This window comes from Neofelis nebulosa, chromosome X (assembly GCF_028018385.1).
Source record: "Neofelis nebulosa isolate mNeoNeb1 chromosome X, mNeoNeb1.pri, whole genome shotgun sequence".
NCBI lineage: Eukaryota > Metazoa > Chordata > Mammalia > Carnivora > Felidae > Neofelis > Neofelis nebulosa.
Window position 1 is genome coordinate 20,277,536 of NC_080800.1, and position 20,224 is coordinate 20,297,759.

Sequence of the window (20,224 nt, forward strand, 5' to 3'; positions counted from 1 at the left end):
ATTGAAATAGAACTTCCCATTTTAGGTAAACTGTTGTACCTAAAACGTATGTGATAGAATGCATATATTCCTTTTCATCTTAAGTATTCAATGAACACAGGTAATCTAGATTCTTATTCACCTCTCCTTAAATTTTTTGCTGGCTAAACATGAACACCTGTTCATGACGGAAAACTTGTAAAGTGTAGACATGGAGGTAAGCAATTACTCGACTTTTTGATACACCATAAAAAAAAAAAAAAGGAAACTCCCAAAAGTCTTTACATTTCAAAACACCGATTTAGTGGTAATCGTTCCATTAAGCAAGTGGGTTTTCCTGCTTGAGCTTAAAAAAATAACCTCTTTGGGCGCCCTTACAATGCTGTGCAGTTTACAGCCACCACGGACCGCCTCCCAGGCCCTAGAAACCTGTGAGAACAAGTTAGGGACTTTGCTCTTGCCATCCCTGTGCCATGACCATTTCAACAAACCTCCGCGCGAGGGCGCCCTTCCCCCCACCCACCAGGTGACGCGTGGGGCCGTAAATGTGGCCAGCGTGGCCGTCACAGGAGAGCCGCACCCCCAGCCGATCTCGCCTTATTTAATTATGGAAATCGGTAAAGAAGGACAGCCCCACTGTCTGTCCCCACACCCCAAAGAACATTCCCAGGCTCCGGGAAACTCTTCCGGCCCTCCCCCCGGGAACCGGAAATGGCTTCTCCCTCGCCAGCGCGCGCGGCGGTTACATCACCCGCCTAGCAAGGGGGGCGGGAGCGTCTTATTATGGGGCTGCCCTCAGCGTTGCCTGCACAAATATGTATCAGGTCTGCCACGAGTAGATTCCGAAACTTTGCCTCCTGGTTTATAGTCAGTCGGCCGGCAGGCACTGTGTAAACCCAAGCGGAGAGAAGTCCAAGCAGCGAGGCCCCGGCGGCACTGGCCAGCCTCCTTTCCCAGGCGTGGGCCCTAGTCGGCCTTCCCGCCTCCGCTTCCCCGCCCCTTACAAGGGGACCTGCGCTTGGTCAGGCAGCCACTGGTGCGACTTCCTTCCTCTCGGAGCAAGATGGCGGGGGGCGAGGCTGGCGTGACTCTGGGGCAGCCGCATCTTTCTCGCCAGGATCTCGCCACCTTGGTAAGGTTTCGTGCTGCAGGGATACGGAGGGAGCTCAGAAGTGAGTGATAGAGCCTCCCGGGAGGCGTTGGGATCAGGCAGTGCCGGGATGTCGGGAGCATGCATTAGGAGGGAGCCTTGGAGTCGGGCGCCCTAAGCTGAGCTCGCGCCGCCGGCTGTACCCCGGCAAGTCTGCGAGCTGTGCATGGGGGGTGTAAGATTGTGGGATTTCGAGCCCCCCGAAGGATTCGGCTGGAAAGTGATGGTGTTAAATGTCACTAAGGCTTTTGCTTCTGAAGGTCTGGGGAGGGAGTATCTACATAGTCCTTAGCCCTAATACTGTCAAGTTTGGGGGGCCTCGGGCCTTCACATCTCCCATAGTGAGTGGAGTTGTCTTCTCTAACGATGAAGGACTCTTAGGGCATCCCAGCCATCAGAACAGAAGATTGCTTTTTCAGGAAAAGCGCTTTGGAAGCTCTGTGGAGCAAATGTAAAATCAAAGGAAAGTTGTGATTGGTCTTATGTACAGCGACTTAAAATAAAAATGTTTGGTTGTAGGATGTTAGCAAGTTGACGCCACTTTCACACGAAGTTATCAGCAGACAAGCCACGATTAATATAGGTAAGATAAGAGTAACTTGGTGGGGTGCTTGGGTGGCTCTGTGGTTAAGCATCCGACTCTTGACTTCGGCTCAGGTCATGATCTAGCAGTTTGTGGGTTCCAGCCCCGCATCAGGCTCTGTGCTTACAGTGCAGAGCCTGCCTGGGATTCTCTCTCCTCCTCCTCCTCCTCCTCCTCCTCCTCCTCCTCCTCCTCCTCCTTCTCTCTCTCTCTCTCTCTCTCTGCCCCTCCCCCACTCACACGCGCTCTCTTTCTCAAAATAAGTAAACAAAGCCTTAGTCTTTTCCTGACCTGACTTGTTTGATCTCGACAAGTAATTTTTTAACCTCTTCCTTTGTGTGATTACCTGAATTATATGAGGACACAGACTTTCAAGAAATAGACTTCGAGCCCTTGTGAGCAAAGCACCTGTCAGATTTTGTGGGAAGCACATATTGTTCCTGCTTAGTTCACAGACTAGGTGAGAAGATACATATAAAAAGTTTAGTAGCATAAGGCAATATGTAGTCGTATGTATCAGAGGAGTTGAAAATGTGGTGGTATTTGCCACACAGGGTTATTGCAAGGGCAGAATCTTGAAAAATTTTATTTGGTATATAAGCTGTTATTAAGTAGTTTCTCTCCCTGCCCATTGCCATCTAGAACTTTAGAGGAGAAGGTATGTTGACTGAGTGTCAAGTTAGAGTATCTGACAGCCTGTACAAACAGCACAATTAAATCTAGTTGAAAGTAAAGCTCTACCATCAGGTTATTAAGAAATTATAAGATATATGTTACCCTTGCTAGCATTACCATAATTAAACCTGGGTGGTTTGCTTGTTTTCATGGATTCTTTTTGGTTGTTTCAGGTTGTTTCATACCTGTTTACTTCACTCTGGATATACTGGAAAGTTTCTTAGTATATAGAATTTTATGTTCTTGTTGAGTGTTTATTTTTGTATTTAACCTAATTTTTTTTAAGTGTTAATTTTATTTATTTATTTTTAAAATTTATATCCAAATTAGTTAGCATATAGTGAAACAGTGATTTCAGGAGTAGATTCCTTAGTGCCCCTTACCCATTTATCCTATCCCCCCTCCCACAATCCCTCCCGTAAACCTCAGTTTGTTCTCCATATTTATGAGTCTCTTCTGTTATGTCCCCCTCCTTGTTTTTATATTATTTTTGTTTCCCTTCCCTTATGTTCATCTGTTTTGTCTCTTAAAGTCCTCCTATGAGTGAAGTCATATGATTTTTGTCTTTCTCTGACTGATTTCACTTAGCATAATACCCTCCAGTTCCATCCACGTAGTCGCAAATGGCAAGATTTCATTCTTTTTGATTGTCGAGTAATACTCCATTGTGTATATATAGCACATCTTTATCCATTCATCCATCGATGGACATTTGGGCTCTTTCCATACTTTGGCTATTATTGATAGTGCTGCTATAAACACGGGGGTGCATGTGTCCCTTTGAAACAGCACACCTGTATCCTGTGGATAAATGCCTAGTAGTGCAATTGCTGGGTCGTAGGGTAGTGCTATTTTTAGTTTTTTGAGGAACTTTCGTACTGTTTTCCACAGTGGCTGCACCAGCTTGCATTCCCAGAGTGTTTATTTCAGATGAAGGCAGTCTTTCATGTGATTAGAAACATAAAATGAATAGCTTTTACTATACTGACTGTAGTTTTTGAACAAGATTGTCTTTACATGGAAGGTTCACTTCAGACCTGTATCAGCATAAGGTTTGGGTAGAAAAGAATATGAAGGAGGAAAAACTGAAGTCACAGTTGGTTTTACATTGATATTTATAGGGAGTTACAGCTTTGGGTTTTCTCCTCTGATGCTATTTGAAAAAGTATTTGGTATAATTGAATGCATATGAATTAATTTCTTGTACTTTGTCTGTAGGTACAATTGGTCACGTAGCTCATGGGAAATCCACAGTTGTAAAAGCTATTTCTGGAGTTCACACTGTCAGGTTCAAAAACGAACTAGAAAGAAATATTACGATCAAGCTTGGATATGCTAATGCTAAGGTGAGCTGTGTATACCGTGGAACTAGAAATAACTTTGTTGAATGTGCACGTAACAAATTTGAATCTTTTTTTTGTTGGAACTTTTAGATTTATAAACTTGATGACCCAAGTTGTCCTCGGCCAGAATGTTATAGATCCTGTGGAAGTAGTACGCCCGATGAGTTTCCTACAGACATTCCAGGGACCAAAGGGAACTTCAAATTAGTCAGGTGAGCTCTTTCATGCTAAAAACACTTTATATGTCATATTCTGTTGTCTTCTAATTATCCTTTTTGAAGTATTTAACTGAGATATTAAATAATGAAACTGCTGAATGTTTTTGTTTTTATATTTTTTATTGTTTCGGTTGTCTATTATGACAGTAATTTGAAAAGTCAAGTATTTCAACCTCCATTTAGATACTTGAGTGCAAATTCTTCAAAGGAAAGGTATCACACAAGCAGGTGGAAACACAGCTGTTTGGATTTAGGGGATGCTTTTTGCCAGGCTTCCTAAATTTCTTTTAAACAATGTTGTTTCTGTTTTTTAGATAGTGGATGAACAAAGCAATATTTAATTACCTCTCTTAAATACATGGTCTTGTTACCCATCTGTTTTCTGAATATGATTCATACCCTAGTTTTTTATCAGAGGATACAGACTTTTGCCTAGTGGTGTTAATGTGGGATTGGGAATGGCCCACAAGGAAATTTTAGATTGGGGCAAAGCTGGAACTAAGGAGAGATGAGAGTGAGGCTCTTGCTTTGGGCCCCAAATATAAGGGGGAATATCCCCCCAAACACCTCAGTAATCAGGGTAAATAGTATTTTGAGACAGTGCTTTTTGAAATTAATGCAAAGAAATCTTAATAAATAGAATGTTGTTTGTTTAAATTAGACAATTACAGATTTTTTTCTCTTCATTATCACTGTTTTTGGCTCATTGTGGCATTATTAGTTAATTTTGATACTTTGCTCATCATGGACTTTTTTGCATTAATTTTGTTTTAACAATCTTAAATGTAAATATTATTTATTTTGATTAGCAGGTTTTTTTGGCACCGTCTTAAACTTTGCACCTGAGGCAGATTCCTCCCTTGGCCTTACCCTAGTTCTGGTCCTTGATCAGAGATCACGTTTTTTTATAAATGGCCAAATTGTAAATATTTACAGCTTTGCAGACCATAGGTTCTCTGTGAAGAGGCTACTCATCTCTGCTATTGTGTTATGGAAGCAAATACAAATAATATGTGCTTGAGTGGGTATGGGCCAGGTTTGGCCTAAGGGCCTTAGTCGGCTAACCTCTGTTTGAGATCATGTCATTGTGAGCCTACGCTTTTTGGATATAGTGATTCTGAATGAGTAGTATAGTTTTATTAAAATAGTACTCCTGTCTCTACTTCACATTAGCAGTTCCAGCTTTTTAAGGTGTTAGAGGAATTTTTGGCAAGTTATTCTTTCAGATGGCAGTGCCTGTTCTGTTAACACTGTTTTAGCTTTCAAATCAATGACATTTCCAGCATATACTCTGTACCATACTCTATACCCTATTCCTTTTGATTGGATTTGGGAATTTCTGTCTGCAGAAATACAGATTGATCTTAGGACTCATTGTTACTTCTTAATTATTAGACACGTGTCCTTTGTTGATTGCCCCGGCCACGATATTTTGATGGCGACTATGCTGAACGGTGCAGCAGTGATGGATGCAGCCCTTCTGCTGATAGGTAAATACATCAAAGCTGCCTTGGACAGATCAGTGTGGAACGAATCCAGGGTGGGATATTGAAACGAGAACCAAGGCCATTAAGGGCCATTTCCATTACCTAAGGGTGACACCGACGGGAGGTAACATGTCAACTAAGATGACATCCCTGCCTACCAGCTGTCACACGATAGTAAACAAGATCTGGGGCTGACAGGTGAATCCTTACAGTAGTATACATTTTGAAAAAGTCGATAGTGCATTTTTCCCGTCTAGATCACGTGAAATGATTTCTTATTTTAGTTTTAAATTTAGTTTTAAATGTGCCTTTTTTTTTTTTTTTTGGTCTGTGCGTCGTCCACTGCAACATTGACACGTAGTGGTTTTATTTAGATGCAGATCTCCTAATAAGTGCTAAAGTGTAGACCTCATTGGGGTTTTCAAAGCTAGGGTTTCTTATGTGAGCTCTTAAGAGATTTCATTGACATGGAACATAATTTTTAAAAGCATGCCACGTATATACAGTACAGGACATCTGAACATCACTGCTTAGGGAAAATGATCATTGGAGTGCACAACAAAACGTGCTCATTTCTATGTGATACACTGTTGGTTATCTTCACGTTTAGTGTTCTTCCCTCCCTTTGTTAGAGAGTACCCTTTGATGGTAGTTGAAATTCACAGAATGTAATAAGCGTCTTCCCTTCTGAATTACTCTCTGCCCCTCAGGAGCTGGACTGGGCCAAAACATCTCTAAGACTGAATAGAGCCAGAGGGCTATGACTTACCCTTGAACAAAAGCTAAGGGCAGACCCTAAATGCCAAACTTGTTGATTCCAAGCTTCTTGCTTAGGATCAGGGATGAGAGCCAAATGATTTGGAGGCTGTAATGAATGCAAGCACAGAGAGTGAAGCAAGGGCAAAAGGTGGACGCCTGGCAATAATAGTCAGGACTTTTGCCTTGAGTAAGGATAAGACCTGGACAAATTTTCTTTATTAGATGCCAGGTAAAAATTTTTTTGGTAGTAAAATAGACATAAAATAAAACTTACCATTTTAGCTGTTTAAACTGTACAACGCAGTGACATTAAGTACATTCACAGTGTTAGACGAGCATCACCATCTTCTAGTTCCAGAATATTTTCATTGCCCCAAAAGGGAAACCACATGCCCGTTAAACAGTCACTGTGTACCATATCCCTCCCTCTAGCTCCTGGCAACCATTTATCTGCTTTCTGTCCCTGTGGATTTGCCTGGTCTTAATATTTCCAGCTGATTCTCATGGCATCTTTCTGATTCTTTGTCATCTAGCTGGTAATGAGTCTTGTCCTCAACCTCAGACATCTGAACACCTGGCTGCCATAGAAATCATGAAACTGAAGCATATTTTGATTCTACAAAATAAAATTGATTTGGTAAAAGAAAGTCAGGCTAAAGAGCAGTATGAACAGATCCTTGCATTTGTACAAGGTAAGAAGCCGTGATACTTAATAAATCTGTGAATTGTTTAGACACGTATATAGTCCAGATACAGATGTTAAATTACCTTTTACTATAATAGACTATCTGAAATAGAATACATTTATGGATTTTAAGCCTTCTTTCTCTCCCTAGTATTTGTTAGCCACCTAACACAACTAGTGAAATCTTTGTTTCTGAATTTAATAAACTTGGTTTTAATGTTTATTTTTGAGAGAGAGCAAGCGAGTGAGCACGGGAGAGGGGCAGGGAGAAAAGGAGAGGATCTGAAGCAGACTCTGTGCTGACAGTAGAGAGCCTCATGTGGGGCTCGAACTTACGAACCATGAGATCATGACCTGAGCCGAAGTTGGATGCTTAGCTGACTGCGTCACCCAGGCGCCCCTGAAAATTTTTTTTATTGAAGTATAGTTGACCTCCTATTACATTAGTTTCAAGCATACAACATAGTGATTCAACAGTTTCGACAATTTTATACATTATGCAATGCTCCACGTAGTAAGTGGAGTCACCAACTGTCTTCGCGCACAGTTCTTACATTATTACTGACTACATTCCCCATGCTGTACATTTCATCCCAGTGATTTTTTATTTTATAATTGGAAGGATAAACCAAAGTATATTTCTGCTGACTGAAAGTTAGAGCTGAAGTTTGTATCCTGGAAACTATCAGATTTAAAAAAAATAATAACTCACTTTAAAGAACAAAAGCATTTTTTTTTATACTTAGGTCTTATACTATTTATTCTTACCAGGTAGTTACTTTGATCATTGGAACTGACAATGATTTATTTAGCCTTTATAGTGTCTATTTCTCTAACAGCATGGTGTTTTTCATTTCACAGTAGACATGATGCATGTTGTTGACAATTCTCTCTTAGCCTTGTTGGTGGAAAGGTTGAGTTCCTGTGAACTCAGTTCTGTTGTTATGAAAAAGAATAAGTCCTTTTGATTAAAATCTAATTATGTTTGGTTCATTTCTTTGCCCAGCCTGTTTGACATATAATTAATAAGGAGGAAATATTATATGAGCCAGTAGTCTTTGATTAGCACCGAGTCTGTAATTTTACTTTGACATTTATTGGGAGGTTAATTACATATTATTAGAAATCTTTCAACTAGTAAAGTGCTCTTTCCCAGGAGTGTTAGTATTTTATTCCTTTAGACAGTGTTATCATTTTTAGTATATTAAATATACATGTTAATATATTTTAGCAGTTTTTTTCTGTAAAGGAACTAGTGTTCATTTTCAGGAATAGAACAAACAATACTGCCACCTTTCTAAACAGAATTATCACTTTTATCCTGTTGCTGGCATTTGTGGGGGGATGTTTAAGCATTTGTTTGAGCAATCTTAAGTGTTTCATGTAACACAGATGAAGTTCTGTTAAACTAAAGAATCTTAATCTGAATTTCCTATAGGTACAGTAGCAGAAGGAGCTCCTATTATTCCAATTTCCGCTCAGCTGAAATACAACATTGAAGTTGTCTGTGAGTACATAGTGAAGAAAATTCCAGTACCCCCAAGAGACTTTACTTCAGAACCCCGACTCATTGGTAAGTGACAGTATTTGTCTTTATTTTTATTTTTTTTGATGTTTATTCATTTTAGAGAGAGAGACAAAGCATGAGCAGCGGAAGAGGGCGCGAGGCAGAGAGGGAGACACAGAATCGGAAGCAGGCTCCAGGCTCTGAGCTGTCAGCACAGATCCCCACATGAAGCTCGAACCCATGAACCGTGAGATCATGAACTGAGCCGAAGTCGGACACTTTAACTGACTCAGCCACCCAGGCACCCCTGTCTTTAACTCTTAATTTGATCTTTTTCACATTAGTGATTTTCCTCTAAGGGTGTTTATTAATACTTTTTCTTTCTACAGAGGTGATAATAAATTACCATCCTTATAAAAAAATTTTTTTAAGTTTATTTTGAGAGAGAATATGAACGTGAGTGGGGAGGAGCAGAGAGGGGGAGAGAGAATCCCAAGCAGGCTCTGCGCTGTCAGCACAGAGCCCAACATGGAACTAGATTCCATGAACCGTGGGATCCCAGAACCTGAGCCAGAATCAAGAGTTGGACGCTTAACTGACGGAGCTGCCCAGGAGCTCCTTAAACATTGTTTTTTTTAATAACTGCGTGATATTCCATAGTATGGGTGTACCATCATATGCCCCCTATCAATTAACTTTTAACTTATTTCCCCTTTTTTCATCATAAGTAAGGCTGCAATAAATGTAGGAGTAATAATAATAGATTTTGCATAAAGTCACCCCTGTGTGTATAAGAATCATGTGGCTGCTGTTTTATTTTTTAATTTTTTTTCTTTAAGATTTATTTATTTTTGAGAAAGAGAGGCAGAGTGCGAATGGGGGAGGGGCAGAGAAAGGGAGACAGAATCCAAAGCAGGCTCCAGGCTCTGAGCTGTCAGCACAGAGCCGGAGGCGGGGCTTGAACTCACATATGGTGAGATCCTGACCTAAGCTAAAGTCGGTGGCTTAAGTGACTGAGCCACCCAGGCATCCCTGTGGCTGCTATTGTAGAAGTTAACTTAGAAAAGAACATTTCCTTTAAAGTTAAAACGAGCAGAATTGGCTTTAATTTGTTTTGTTTTCTTTTAGTTATTAGGTCCTTTGATGTCAACAAACCTGGCTGTGAAGTTGATGACCTTAAGGGTGGTGTAGCTGGTGGTAGTATTCTAAAAGGAGTATTAAAGGTGAACTGGATTTTTATTGTCTTTGTTTTGTTTGTTTTTCCCTTGTCTTTTTTTTTAATGTTTGTTTATTTTGAGAGAGAGATACTGAGATCTCGAGTAGGGGAAGGGCAGAGAGAGAGGGAGAGAGAATCCCAAGCAGGCTCCATGCTGTCATCGCAGAGCCTGATGTGGGCTCAGTCTCATGAATCATGAGAACATGACTTGAGCCAAAGTCCAGAGTCAGATGCTTAACTGATTGAGCTGTCCAGGAGCCCCTGTTTTTCTCTTGTTTTAATCATAAGGTGGATAGTATGGATACTCCAAACAGAAAGTACTATTTTCTGAGTATGGAGAGAGGTGTGTGTGGTATGTAGCTAGCAACAGTTGGATGAATGGTTCTGGTTTTGAAACTCTATGTCTGTTTTTTGTTTTGTTTTGTTTTTTAATAGCAGTCTTTGACATAGAAAAAGAATTGCCTTTTTAGTTATGGGGTCTTCCTGTTAGGACTTTTGATATGTAAGTGGTAATTGTATCATCCCAGAGTGATTCTAATTACAAACTTACATGTTTACAGGTGGGCCAAGAGATAGAAGTCAGACCTGGTATTGTTTCCAAAGATAGCGAAGGAAAACTCATGTGTAAACCAATCTTTTCGAAAATTGTGTCACTTTTTGCGGAGCATAATGATCTTCAGTATGCTGCTCCAGGAGGTCTTATTGGTAAGGATTTCTTTTCTTAACCTTACGTTTTTAATTTGTGGTATTTTTCGTGGGAAAAGGAGTACCCAAAAAGGTGTATTGTAGATTTTTAATTAGGTATTTTAAATGATTGGGTTGGGGGAATGTTTGTGTGGTTAAGCTGTTGATTTTAGTTCATAAGATGGTTTCATGTGTTGATAAAAATTATTTTAAGCATAAAGAAGAATACATTTTGGTTTAGTATATAAAGGAATGCCTTTTAGCAATAAAGTTTTATGACCCAGTGTTAAAACACCCAAGTATACTTTTTTGTCTACACAGTTATGGCGGTAGAGAGTGGTTGTTTTTGTGTGTGTGTTTTGCAAATGGAAAGTTACCCACAAATGTCACTTGAATCATGTCAGATCATATTTACTCTGAGGTGAGACTAAAAAAATAACTCTGATTATATAGGAATTACTGAGATGATTTATGGATTTCCTGGTCACTTATAACTTATTGTTATTACCAGATACCCAGAAAAAGATAAGATTTAGTAAGAATTAGACCTATTGTACCTTTGGATTAAAGAAGAAATTGTTGGATAAAGAAGGAGTTTGTCTTTTGGTTCTCTGGTCTTTAGGTATATAATTCATTTTTTTATCCTATCTCGTAATTAATAGTTTATTGTATATAATTTAACGATAATGCTCATGTAGCCACCACCCAGCTTGAACAGTTGTCAATACTTTATTTTGCTTCATCTTTATATCTTTTTCCCTCTCCTCATACACAGCTAAAGTATTTTGAAGTGGATCCTAGGAATCAGATAATGAAGTCATGAAGTTTTTTGTTTTTTTTTTTTTTCTTTTGATTAGCCCTCCAGGGGAGAATTGGCAGGCAAATATTCTATAAATTACTCATTATGAATTTTGTATCTTCTTACTCTTTATTAAGTGTAGTCACACTCACTTTTGAGTTAGGCTATCATTTCTGTCCTTTGTTTAGAATTTAAATCAAACGACTGTCCTCAAAGGCCCAACAAATCCGTAGGTTTATGATTCTTTCTTCAGGTAGGACATATTTTGTCATACCTATGTAGCTATTACATGAGTGTGGAAGTGTAAATGTGTGTTAAAACGTATAGGTGTTTGCTTTACTTGTTTGACTAAGTTTTGGGTAGACAGCTTAATGGGAAATAAAAAGTTGGACTTTATGTATCTTGTTTTATATCAGGAGTAGGAACAAAAATTGACCCCACTTTGTGCCGAGCTGACAGAATGGTGGGACAGGTACTTGGTGCAGTTGGAGCTTTACCAGAGATCTTCACAGAATTGGAAATCTCCTATTTCCTACTTAGACGGCTTCTAGGTGTACGCACTGAAGGAGACAAGAAAGCAGCAAAGGTAAGTGCTCTCTGTAATTCCTGTTTCAGAAAAGTGGCAGTGATGTTAAGACCAGTTTTGAGGTTCACTCTTTGACAGTTAACATGGGATTAAGAAAAAGAAAATGTGAGTAAATTTGATTTTCTACTTTCGGAAAGTCATTTATTGAGAACTTAGATACGGTTATTAGTTTAAAGTAAAAAAGCCAAAAAAAACCCAAACAAAAATGTATGTCCCATATGTCAGTGACATGAAACTGTTACTATCCGTATGATTTTGATTTTTAAAGTTTTAGGTTAAGTCAGCAGAGATGGACAGTTGCTGACATCTCTTGTTGGCAAGGATGTAGGAGAATAATAAGCATGCCTTTTTGGAAAGCATTTTCTTGATTTTAGGGTTTATTTTTCCCCGATTTACTTCCCTAGGTGCAAAAGCTGTCTAAGAATGAAGTGCTCATGGTGAACATAGGATCCCTGTCGACAGGAGGAAGAGTTAGTGCAGTTAAGGCCGATTTGGGCAAAATCGTTCTGACTAATCCTGTGTGCACAGAAGTAGGAGAAAAAATTGCTCTTAGCCGAAGAGTTGAGAAACACTGGCGGTAAGTTTATTAGCCTCTGTCACTAATAAAAAAGTCAATTCCCTTAAGTTCTTGGTGGTGTATGTGCACACTTTACCTTGAACATAACAGTTATTGAGGCTGTAGCTCAGCTCTTCTTTTGGATGGCTTTGAAATCTTTATCTCTAGCCCTGATCTGTGATACACACAACCTATGAAAGAAACCGGTGAATTTAGATTCAATGTTTCTCTTATCTTTGGCTTTTTAAAACATTTTATTTGGAGATAATTTCAAACTTAACAAGAAAGTTGCAAGAATTGCACATAACCTCCTGTATTCCCTTTTCCCAGATACACCGTTTATTTTTACATATGCGTGTAAGTACTCTTCTATATGTATATACTTTTTGCTCAACTGTTTGACGAGCAGGTTGTATGTATCATACCTCTTGATCTCTTAACAGTTGGTGTATATTTCCTAAAAACATGGACATTCTCTTATATAATTGCTTCAAGAAGTTAGCATTGATAAATTACTGAAATCTCCAGTCACTAATCCAGTTATACGGCTTTTCCCAATAATGTCCTCTAGTCCCTTCATTCTAGTCTCATGCATTGCATTAGTTTTCATGTCTCTTTGATCTCTAATCTGAAACTTTCTCAGCTTTTCTTTGTCTTACTTGACATAGACTATTTTGAAGAATATAAGCTGGTTTTTAGACTCTTCCTCACTTTATCTGAAATTTCTTAAGATGAGATTCAGGTTATGTAGTCCCTCCTCAGGGAGTCATAGCCAGAGGCACATGAGATCTGATTGCTCCTCCTCGTTAAGGTTAATTTTGATTATGCAAGTAAGGTTTTGTTCCAATTTTCTATATAGTTACTCTTTTTTTTTTTTTTAACTTGTTAAAAAATAATTTTTTTATTTTTGAGAGACAGAGTGCGAGTGGGGGAGGGGCAGAGAGAGAGAGGAAGACACAGAATCTGAAGCAGGCTCCAGGCTCCAAGCTGTTAGCACAGAGCCCAACATGGGGCTCGAACCCATGAACCGTGAGATCATGACCTGAGCCAAAGTCAGACACTCAACCAACCTAGCTACCTAGGCGCCCCTATAGTTACTCTTTTTACCTATGCACCTCATTTTGTGGGAAGACTAGTTGAGACTATGTGATTAGTCTCCTCTTCATCCACTGATGATTCTTGTCTGAATTGAACTTGATTATGTTATTAAAATGATGACATCCCTCCCCCAAACCTGCCACTTCTCATTTATTATTCTTCCCTATTATTTACTTAAGTAGTTATAATTTAGCCTCGTGGAGTCCTATTTTATTCAGTAGGTTATGATTCATTACTGTCCTTATTTATTTTTTTTTTCAACGTGTTTTTTTTTTTTTTTTTTTGGGACAGAGAGAGACAGAGCATGAATGGGGGAGGGGCAGAGAGAGAGGGAGACACAGAATCGGAAACAGGCTCCAGGCTCCGAGCCATCGGCCCAGAGCCTGACGCGGGGCTCGAACTCACGGACCGCGAGATCGTGACCTGGCTGAAGTCGGACGCTTAACCGACTGCGCCACCCAGGCGCCCCACTGTCCTTATTTATTTTGATACCCAGATTGTTCAGGATTCATCCAGTAGAGACTCTTAAGGCTGGCTCCTGTGTCCTTTTGATACGTCCCCACCTTTTTTTTTTTTTTTTTTTTTTTTTTTTAAATAGTTCCTTACTTTCTGGCACAAAATGTTCCAAACTCCTCTCATACCTCCCATGCTCCAGTTTTAGAATTGGCCGTTTTTCCAAGCCTGGTTTCTTTTAGTGGGAAATGGTATTTAGAAATGAAGATGTAGGTGCCAGGTGTGTTCATTGTTCCTAGGGTGCTATTCCTTCTAGGTCTTTTGAGTGGATAGAGCTAGGAAACACACACACATCTTAGACTTCTCTTTGCTTTTAGTTACCTGGTTAGTTACTGCAACTACCCTTCCTATTCTTTGTGACCTCATTATATCCCTATAGCCATTCTTTCACACCTAAAAGTTACTGCCAAAGATTCCTAATTTACCTCTTCCTTTGTTAGTTAAGAATTCGGTCAAAATTAATCTTCCTAAAACATCTTTATTATATGTTCAATAATTTTCAGTAGCTTCTCATTACTTTATGATATTCAGGACCTTTCTGGAAGCCTGCTTCAATGCATTTTATGTTTCTTCCTTCTATGTCTCATATAAACCCTCTAAATTACATTGTTCTGTGTCCTCATTGTTGTCATAATTATTCATATCTTTGGCTGTCTGTTTTTTCCTCAGTACTTCCCTTATTAAGGCTTTCCTGATACCGTGCCCCATGAAGGTTTCTCATCACTTACTGTTCAGAAAACCGATCTGAATCATTATTCTCTAATTGAGACAGAGTTTAACTTTTGGTTGAATTTTAAGTAAATAATCCTGCTTTGTGGTGATTTAGGTCATTTGATTTTATTCTTTGGTATGATTATACTATTTGCTATTATAGACATAATGATTTCTGGGGTATTTTAAAATAGGCTTAAATAGTAAACTTTGAAAAACTCACAGCATGGAGTGTATTAGTCTCAGAATGGTACAATTCCTGGATCAGAATAGATTTAAAATAAAAGGATTTTTTTGTGTCTGCCCGCTAATCCTTTAAGAGATTTCTGTCCAAATGAAACTTTAGATTTTGCTTAAAAATTAGCAAGACTCCACCAGAAAACTGTTAAAACTAGTAATAAATGGGGGCACCTAGGTGGCTCAGTCAGCTAAATGTCTGACTTCGGCTCCGTCATGATTTCATGGTTTGTGGGTTCGAGCCCCACCTCAGGCTCTGTGCTGATGGCTCAGAGCCTGGAGCCTGCTTCAGATTCTGTGTCTTCCTCTCTCTCTGCCCCTCCCCTGCTGTTGCGCTCTGTCTCTCTGTCTCTCTCTCTCTCTCTCTCAAAAATAAATAAACGTCGAAAAAAAAATTTAGGGGCACCTGGGTGTGTCAGTTGGTTAAGCATCCGACTTCTGCTCAGGTCATGATCTCACATCTCATATGTTCGAGCCCCACATCAGGCTCTGTGCTCACAGCTCAGAACTTGGAGCTTGCTTCACATTCTCTGTCCCCATCTCTCTGCCCTCCCCTGTTCACTCTGTGTCTCAGTCTCTCAAAAATAAATAAACATTAAAATCCTATTTACAGTTGCCCCAAAAAGAATAAAATACCTGGGAATAAATTTAACCAAGGAAGACCTATACTCTGAAAACTGTAAGACTTTGGTGAGAGAAAGTGAAGACAACACAAATAAATGGAAAGATATACCATGCTTATGAATTGGAAGAATTACTATTTACAGAAAAAAATTTAACATTTATTTATTTATTTTTTAAAAAAAAAATTTTTTTTTTTTTAACGTTTATTTATTTTTGAGACAGAGACAGAGCATGAACAGGTGAGGAACAGAGAGAGAGGGAGACACAGAATCTGAAACAGGCTCCAGGCTCTGAGCTGTCAGCACAGAGCCCGACGCGGGGCTCGAACTCACGGACCGTGAGATCATGACCTGAGCTGAAGTCGGACGCTTAACCGACCAAGCCACCCAGGCGCCCCTTATTTATTTTTTAATGTTTATTTTTGAGAGAGAGAGACAGCAGGGGAGGGGCAGAGAGAGAGGGAGACACAGAATCTGAAGCAGGCTCCAGGCTCTGAGCTGTCAGCACAGAACACGATACGTGACTTGAACTCACAAACTGAGATCATGACCTGAGCCCAAGTCGGGCACTTAATCAACTGAGCTAACCGTGTGCCCCTGTGCTTATTTTTGAAGGAGAGAGACCATGTGTGACTGTGGGAGGGGCAGAGAGAGAGGGAGACAGTCTGAAGCAGGCTCTAGGCTCTGAGCTGTCAGCACAGAGCCCGACACGGGGCTCAAACCCAGGAACCTTGAGATCATGACCTGAGCCCCAGTCGGACACTTAACCGACTGAGCAACCCAGGCTTCCCTTCTTTGGATTGGAAGAATTACTATTAAAATGTCGATACTGTCCAAAGCAGTCTACAGATTCAGTGCAATTCCTATCAAAATACCATAGCATTGGGTTGCCTGGGTGGCTCAGTCGGTTAAGCGTCTGACTCTTGATTTTGACTCAGGTCATAATCTCACAGTTCATGGGATCAAGCCCCATCTGTGTAGGGCTGTTAGCACAGAGCCTCCTTTGGATTCTCTCTCTCTTCCTCCCTCCCCTTGCTTGTATGCTCGTTCTCACTTTCTCAAAATACATTAAAAAAATACCATATCATTTTTCATAGAACTAGAACACACAATCCGTAGATTTGTATGGAACCACAAAAAATTCCGAATAGCCAGAGTAGTCTTGAGAAAGAAGTATAAAGCTGGAGATATCACAATTCCAGATTTCAAGCTATACTGCAAAGCTGTAGTAATCAAAACAGTATGGTACCGGCACAAAAATAGACACATAGACGAATGGAACAAGATAGCCAAGAAATAAACCCTCACTTAAGTGGTAAATTAATCTATGACAGAGAAGGCAAGAATACACAGTGCGGAAAAAAGTGTCTCTTCAATAAATTGTGGTGGGATAACTGAATGACTACACACAAAAGAGTGAAACTGGACCACTTTTTTACACCATACACAAAGATAAATTCAAAATGGATTAAAGACCCGAAACCACAAAACTTAAAACATACTGATCTTTGATATTAGCCTTAGCAACATATTTATGGTATGTCTCCTCAGGCAAGGGAAGCAGAAGCAAAAATAAACTATTGGGACTATACCAAAATAGAAAGCTTTTGCACAATAAAAGAAATCATCAACAAAATGAAAAGACAACCTACTGATTGGGAGAAGGTATTTGCAAATGATAGCTCCAATGAAGGGTTAATATTCAAAATATATGAAGAACTTGTACAACTCAACACTGAAAAACCCCAAACAATTCAAGTAAAAAATGGGCATCTGAATAGACATTTTTCCAAAGGCATACCGATTATCAACAAACACATGAAGAATGTTCAATATCACTCATCATCAAGGAGAAGCAAATCAAAACCACAATGAGATATCACCTTACATTACTCAGAATGGCTAGTATAAAAAAGACAAGTGTTTGGCAAGGATGTGGAGGAAAGGGAACCTTCATGCATGTTTGTGGGAATGTAAATTGGTGGCAAATACCGTGGAAAACATGGAAGTTCATCAAAAACTTAAAAATACCAGTAATTCCACTACTGGGTATTTACCCCCCCAAAAATGAAAACACCAATTTGAAAAGGTACACCCCTATGTTCATTGCAGTGTTATTTACAGTAGCCAAGTGTCCATCCATAGATGATTGGATAAAGTAGATGTGGTATATGTACACAACAGAATATTACTCAGCCCAAAAAATATTTAAATCTTGTCATTTGTGACAAAATGGATGGAGCTAGAGGCTATTACACTAAGTTAAATAAGAGAAAGACAAATATTATTACTTTTAAATGTTACTCATTTTTTGAGAGGCAGAGTGTAAGTTGGGAAAGGGCAGAGAGGGAGACCCAGAATCCAAAGCAGGCTCCAGCACAGAGCCTGATGCGGGGCTCAAACCCACGAACCGCGAGATCATGACCTGAGCCTCAGTCAGACGCTTAACTGACTGAGCCACCCCGGTGCCCTGAGAAAGACAAATATTATATGCTTTCACTTGTATGTGGAATCTAAAAAAACAAAACAAGCAGGCTCGTGAATACAGGGACAGATTGATTTCTGGTGGTGGAGTGAGGTGGGTAGGGGGATGGGTGCAATGGGTGAAGGGGATTAAGGCTTCCAGTTATAAAATAAGTAAGTTCTGGAGATGAAAAGTAACAATTGAAGGAGCATGGTCAATAATAGAATGTTGTGTGGCACCAGATGGGGAGTACACTTAATGGTAAGCATTGAGTAATAAAGAGAATTGTCCAATCGCTATATTGTATGCCTGAAACCGATACAATATATACCAACTATACTTCAATAATAAAAGTATTTAAAAATCAAATTTAATTTAGCAAGTGTGTTAATATTTTTAAATGAGAACATCTGAATGATTTACATTCTTTAGAATTGTGGTTTTACCCCATGAGATGGGTTTTGTTCTAGAAGCTATTGCTGAGGTAGCAATCCAGCCTACTCATTGATTAGAGAAAACGCCAAAAGGGAGCAGAGGTTCCTCTGCTACTGAGAGTAATCTGCTACCAGACTATATATTCTACTTCCTCTCTAAGTTTTCTTTACCAGCCAAGGTCATGCTAAATCCTTTGTGATCTGTCGAGTGCTGTGAATGGTAAAAAAGCATTTTTCAATGAGGAAAGGATAGAGAATGAGATATTTTAGAAAATCAGGCTGTGGTAGATTGTGTATCAGCATGAATACTTTAGTGGACTAGACTGGTGGTTCTGGAGGGATTAGTGTATCCCTTTATTCTAGGGATAGAATAAAGACAAGCATATTTGTAGTAGCAACTTTTTGTTTGCTTTTTTTGGTCATTTATTATCGCTGGAGCCCATCTTTGTGAGCCTGAGAATCTACGAAGATAGTGTGAGCTTTCTTAATGGAGCGCAGGTTTTGGAAACATTCATAGCAGATAGGCAAGTAAAACCACTTACGTCATATGATTGTGTGGTAATGATAATGAAAGAGGTGTAAAATTCATGATTGAAAAATTTTGTTTTTTGCAGTTTAATTGGCTGGGGCCAAATAAGAAGAGGAGTGACGATCAAGCCAACAGTAGATGATGACTGAAGAATTCCAGTTAAATAATACATTTGGATGGAATCAGAATTTGTCTTTACAACCTAGGGGTATATTTTCATAGCAGTACTGGGAAATTAATTTCACAGCTCATTACCTTAGTGGCAGCTCTAAGGTTATTCTCATTTTTTGGTCATGAAAATTTAACCTCTACTGCTAAATTAGGATCTACAATAAATGTAAAAATTGGCATAATGTTGGATTGAATCTACATTTTAGCAGAAATTAATCATTCCCAAATAATGTCTAATTTATACATGATCGCAGGTTTGAAATGAAATTGCTACAACCAGCCTTTGCTGTAGCACACGTACCAAGAAACCTGTTTGAAATAAAGGTTTTCTTCTTATTTTGCATGATTCATCTTTGAATAGTTCCAGGCTTGAAGAACTGTTATACCAAGTAAAAACTTGAAGGCACAAATTCTTGGAAACCAGCTTTCCTTTGCCCCATATTTAATGTTGCTTTATGTTTGAAACTGTGAGTGAAAAGGAAATTAATAAAACATTACCCTTTAGATCATAGGAGCCCATTCTCCTGGACGCACCTTTCCATCCCCTTCCTCGTTTCCTTAACTGGAACACAGGAAACTAGAGCTGCTTCTCCTCATCCTCTCCCTGATGCCCTGCAGTTGTTTCTGCATTGCTTATTACCTGAAACCCTCTAGCTTTCCCCCATTGCAAAATGCTCTTACACCGGATGATTCTAGATGAGTAACAGATCTTTCTAGGCCTTATTTTGTTTTTTCGTAACTGATTAATCAGGCTGTAATGTAGAGTCTAGTATTAGTAACCGTTGGACCTTTCAAGATGTCATTTTCCATGTTCTGGCACTTTCCCTGTGCTTTTTTATTTTTATTTTTATTTTTTTGTCTCTAAGATTCTCCTAGAGCAGTAGCTCCCAACTCTGGCTGACATTAGATTTGCTGGAGAACCTTTAAAAAAAAAAAAAAAAAGTTGGCCTGCAGAGATTCTGATTTAATTCACTAGGGGTAGAACCCTGGCACTGATATTTTTAACTCCTCCCCCCACCCCCCACCAGTGTTAAGAAACAAGTTTAGAGTTGAGAAGTAGGCGTATCAAATAACAGAATTGACTGAGTTTTGCTGATCATAGTCTCTAGTTTGCTTTTCTTAAATTTGTACTTACCACGGGACTTGATGCCACAGTCATAATATTATGCCTTTTTAGGCATTGAAATTGCCTTGTAGAAATTGAGAAGATATGACTA

At 39.3% G+C, this 20,224-nt stretch overlaps 1 protein-coding gene across 1 annotated transcript; it reads left to right on the top strand.

Moving 5' to 3' along the window:
- Positions 1 to 967: 967 nt before the first annotated feature.
- Positions 968 to 19,343, top strand: EIF2S3 (eukaryotic translation initiation factor 2 subunit gamma). Its single transcript, XM_058712564.1, has 12 exons — positions 968 to 1,111; positions 1,649 to 1,712; positions 3,606 to 3,733; positions 3,821 to 3,942; positions 5,344 to 5,438; positions 6,728 to 6,886; positions 8,318 to 8,452; positions 9,515 to 9,609; positions 10,163 to 10,307; positions 11,502 to 11,671; positions 12,076 to 12,248; positions 18,922 to 19,343. The coding sequence occupies exons 1-12, from the start codon at positions 1,043 to 1,045 to the stop codon at positions 18,983 to 18,985; spliced, it is 1,419 nt and encodes a 472-aa protein (XP_058568547.1). The 5' UTR covers positions 968 to 1,042; the 3' UTR covers positions 18,986 to 19,343.
- The last annotated feature ends 881 nt before the right edge of the window (positions 19,344 to 20,224 follow it).

What these genes read in the sequence shown, in the direction of transcription:
- EIF2S3 (XM_058712564.1), top strand. Translation starts at nt 1,043, where the DNA reads ATGGCGGGGGGCGAGGCTGGCGTGACTCTGGGGCAGCCGCATCTTTCT. An exon ending in ACAAGCCACGATTAATATAG is followed by an intron (nt 1,713 to 3,605) that starts GTAAGATAAGAG and finishes CTTTGTCTGTAG; the next exon opens with GTACAATTGGTCACGTAGCT. An exon ending in GGGAACTTCAAATTAGTCAG is followed by an intron (nt 3,943 to 5,343) that starts GTGAGCTCTTTC and finishes CTTAATTATTAG; the next exon opens with ACACGTGTCCTTTGTTGATT.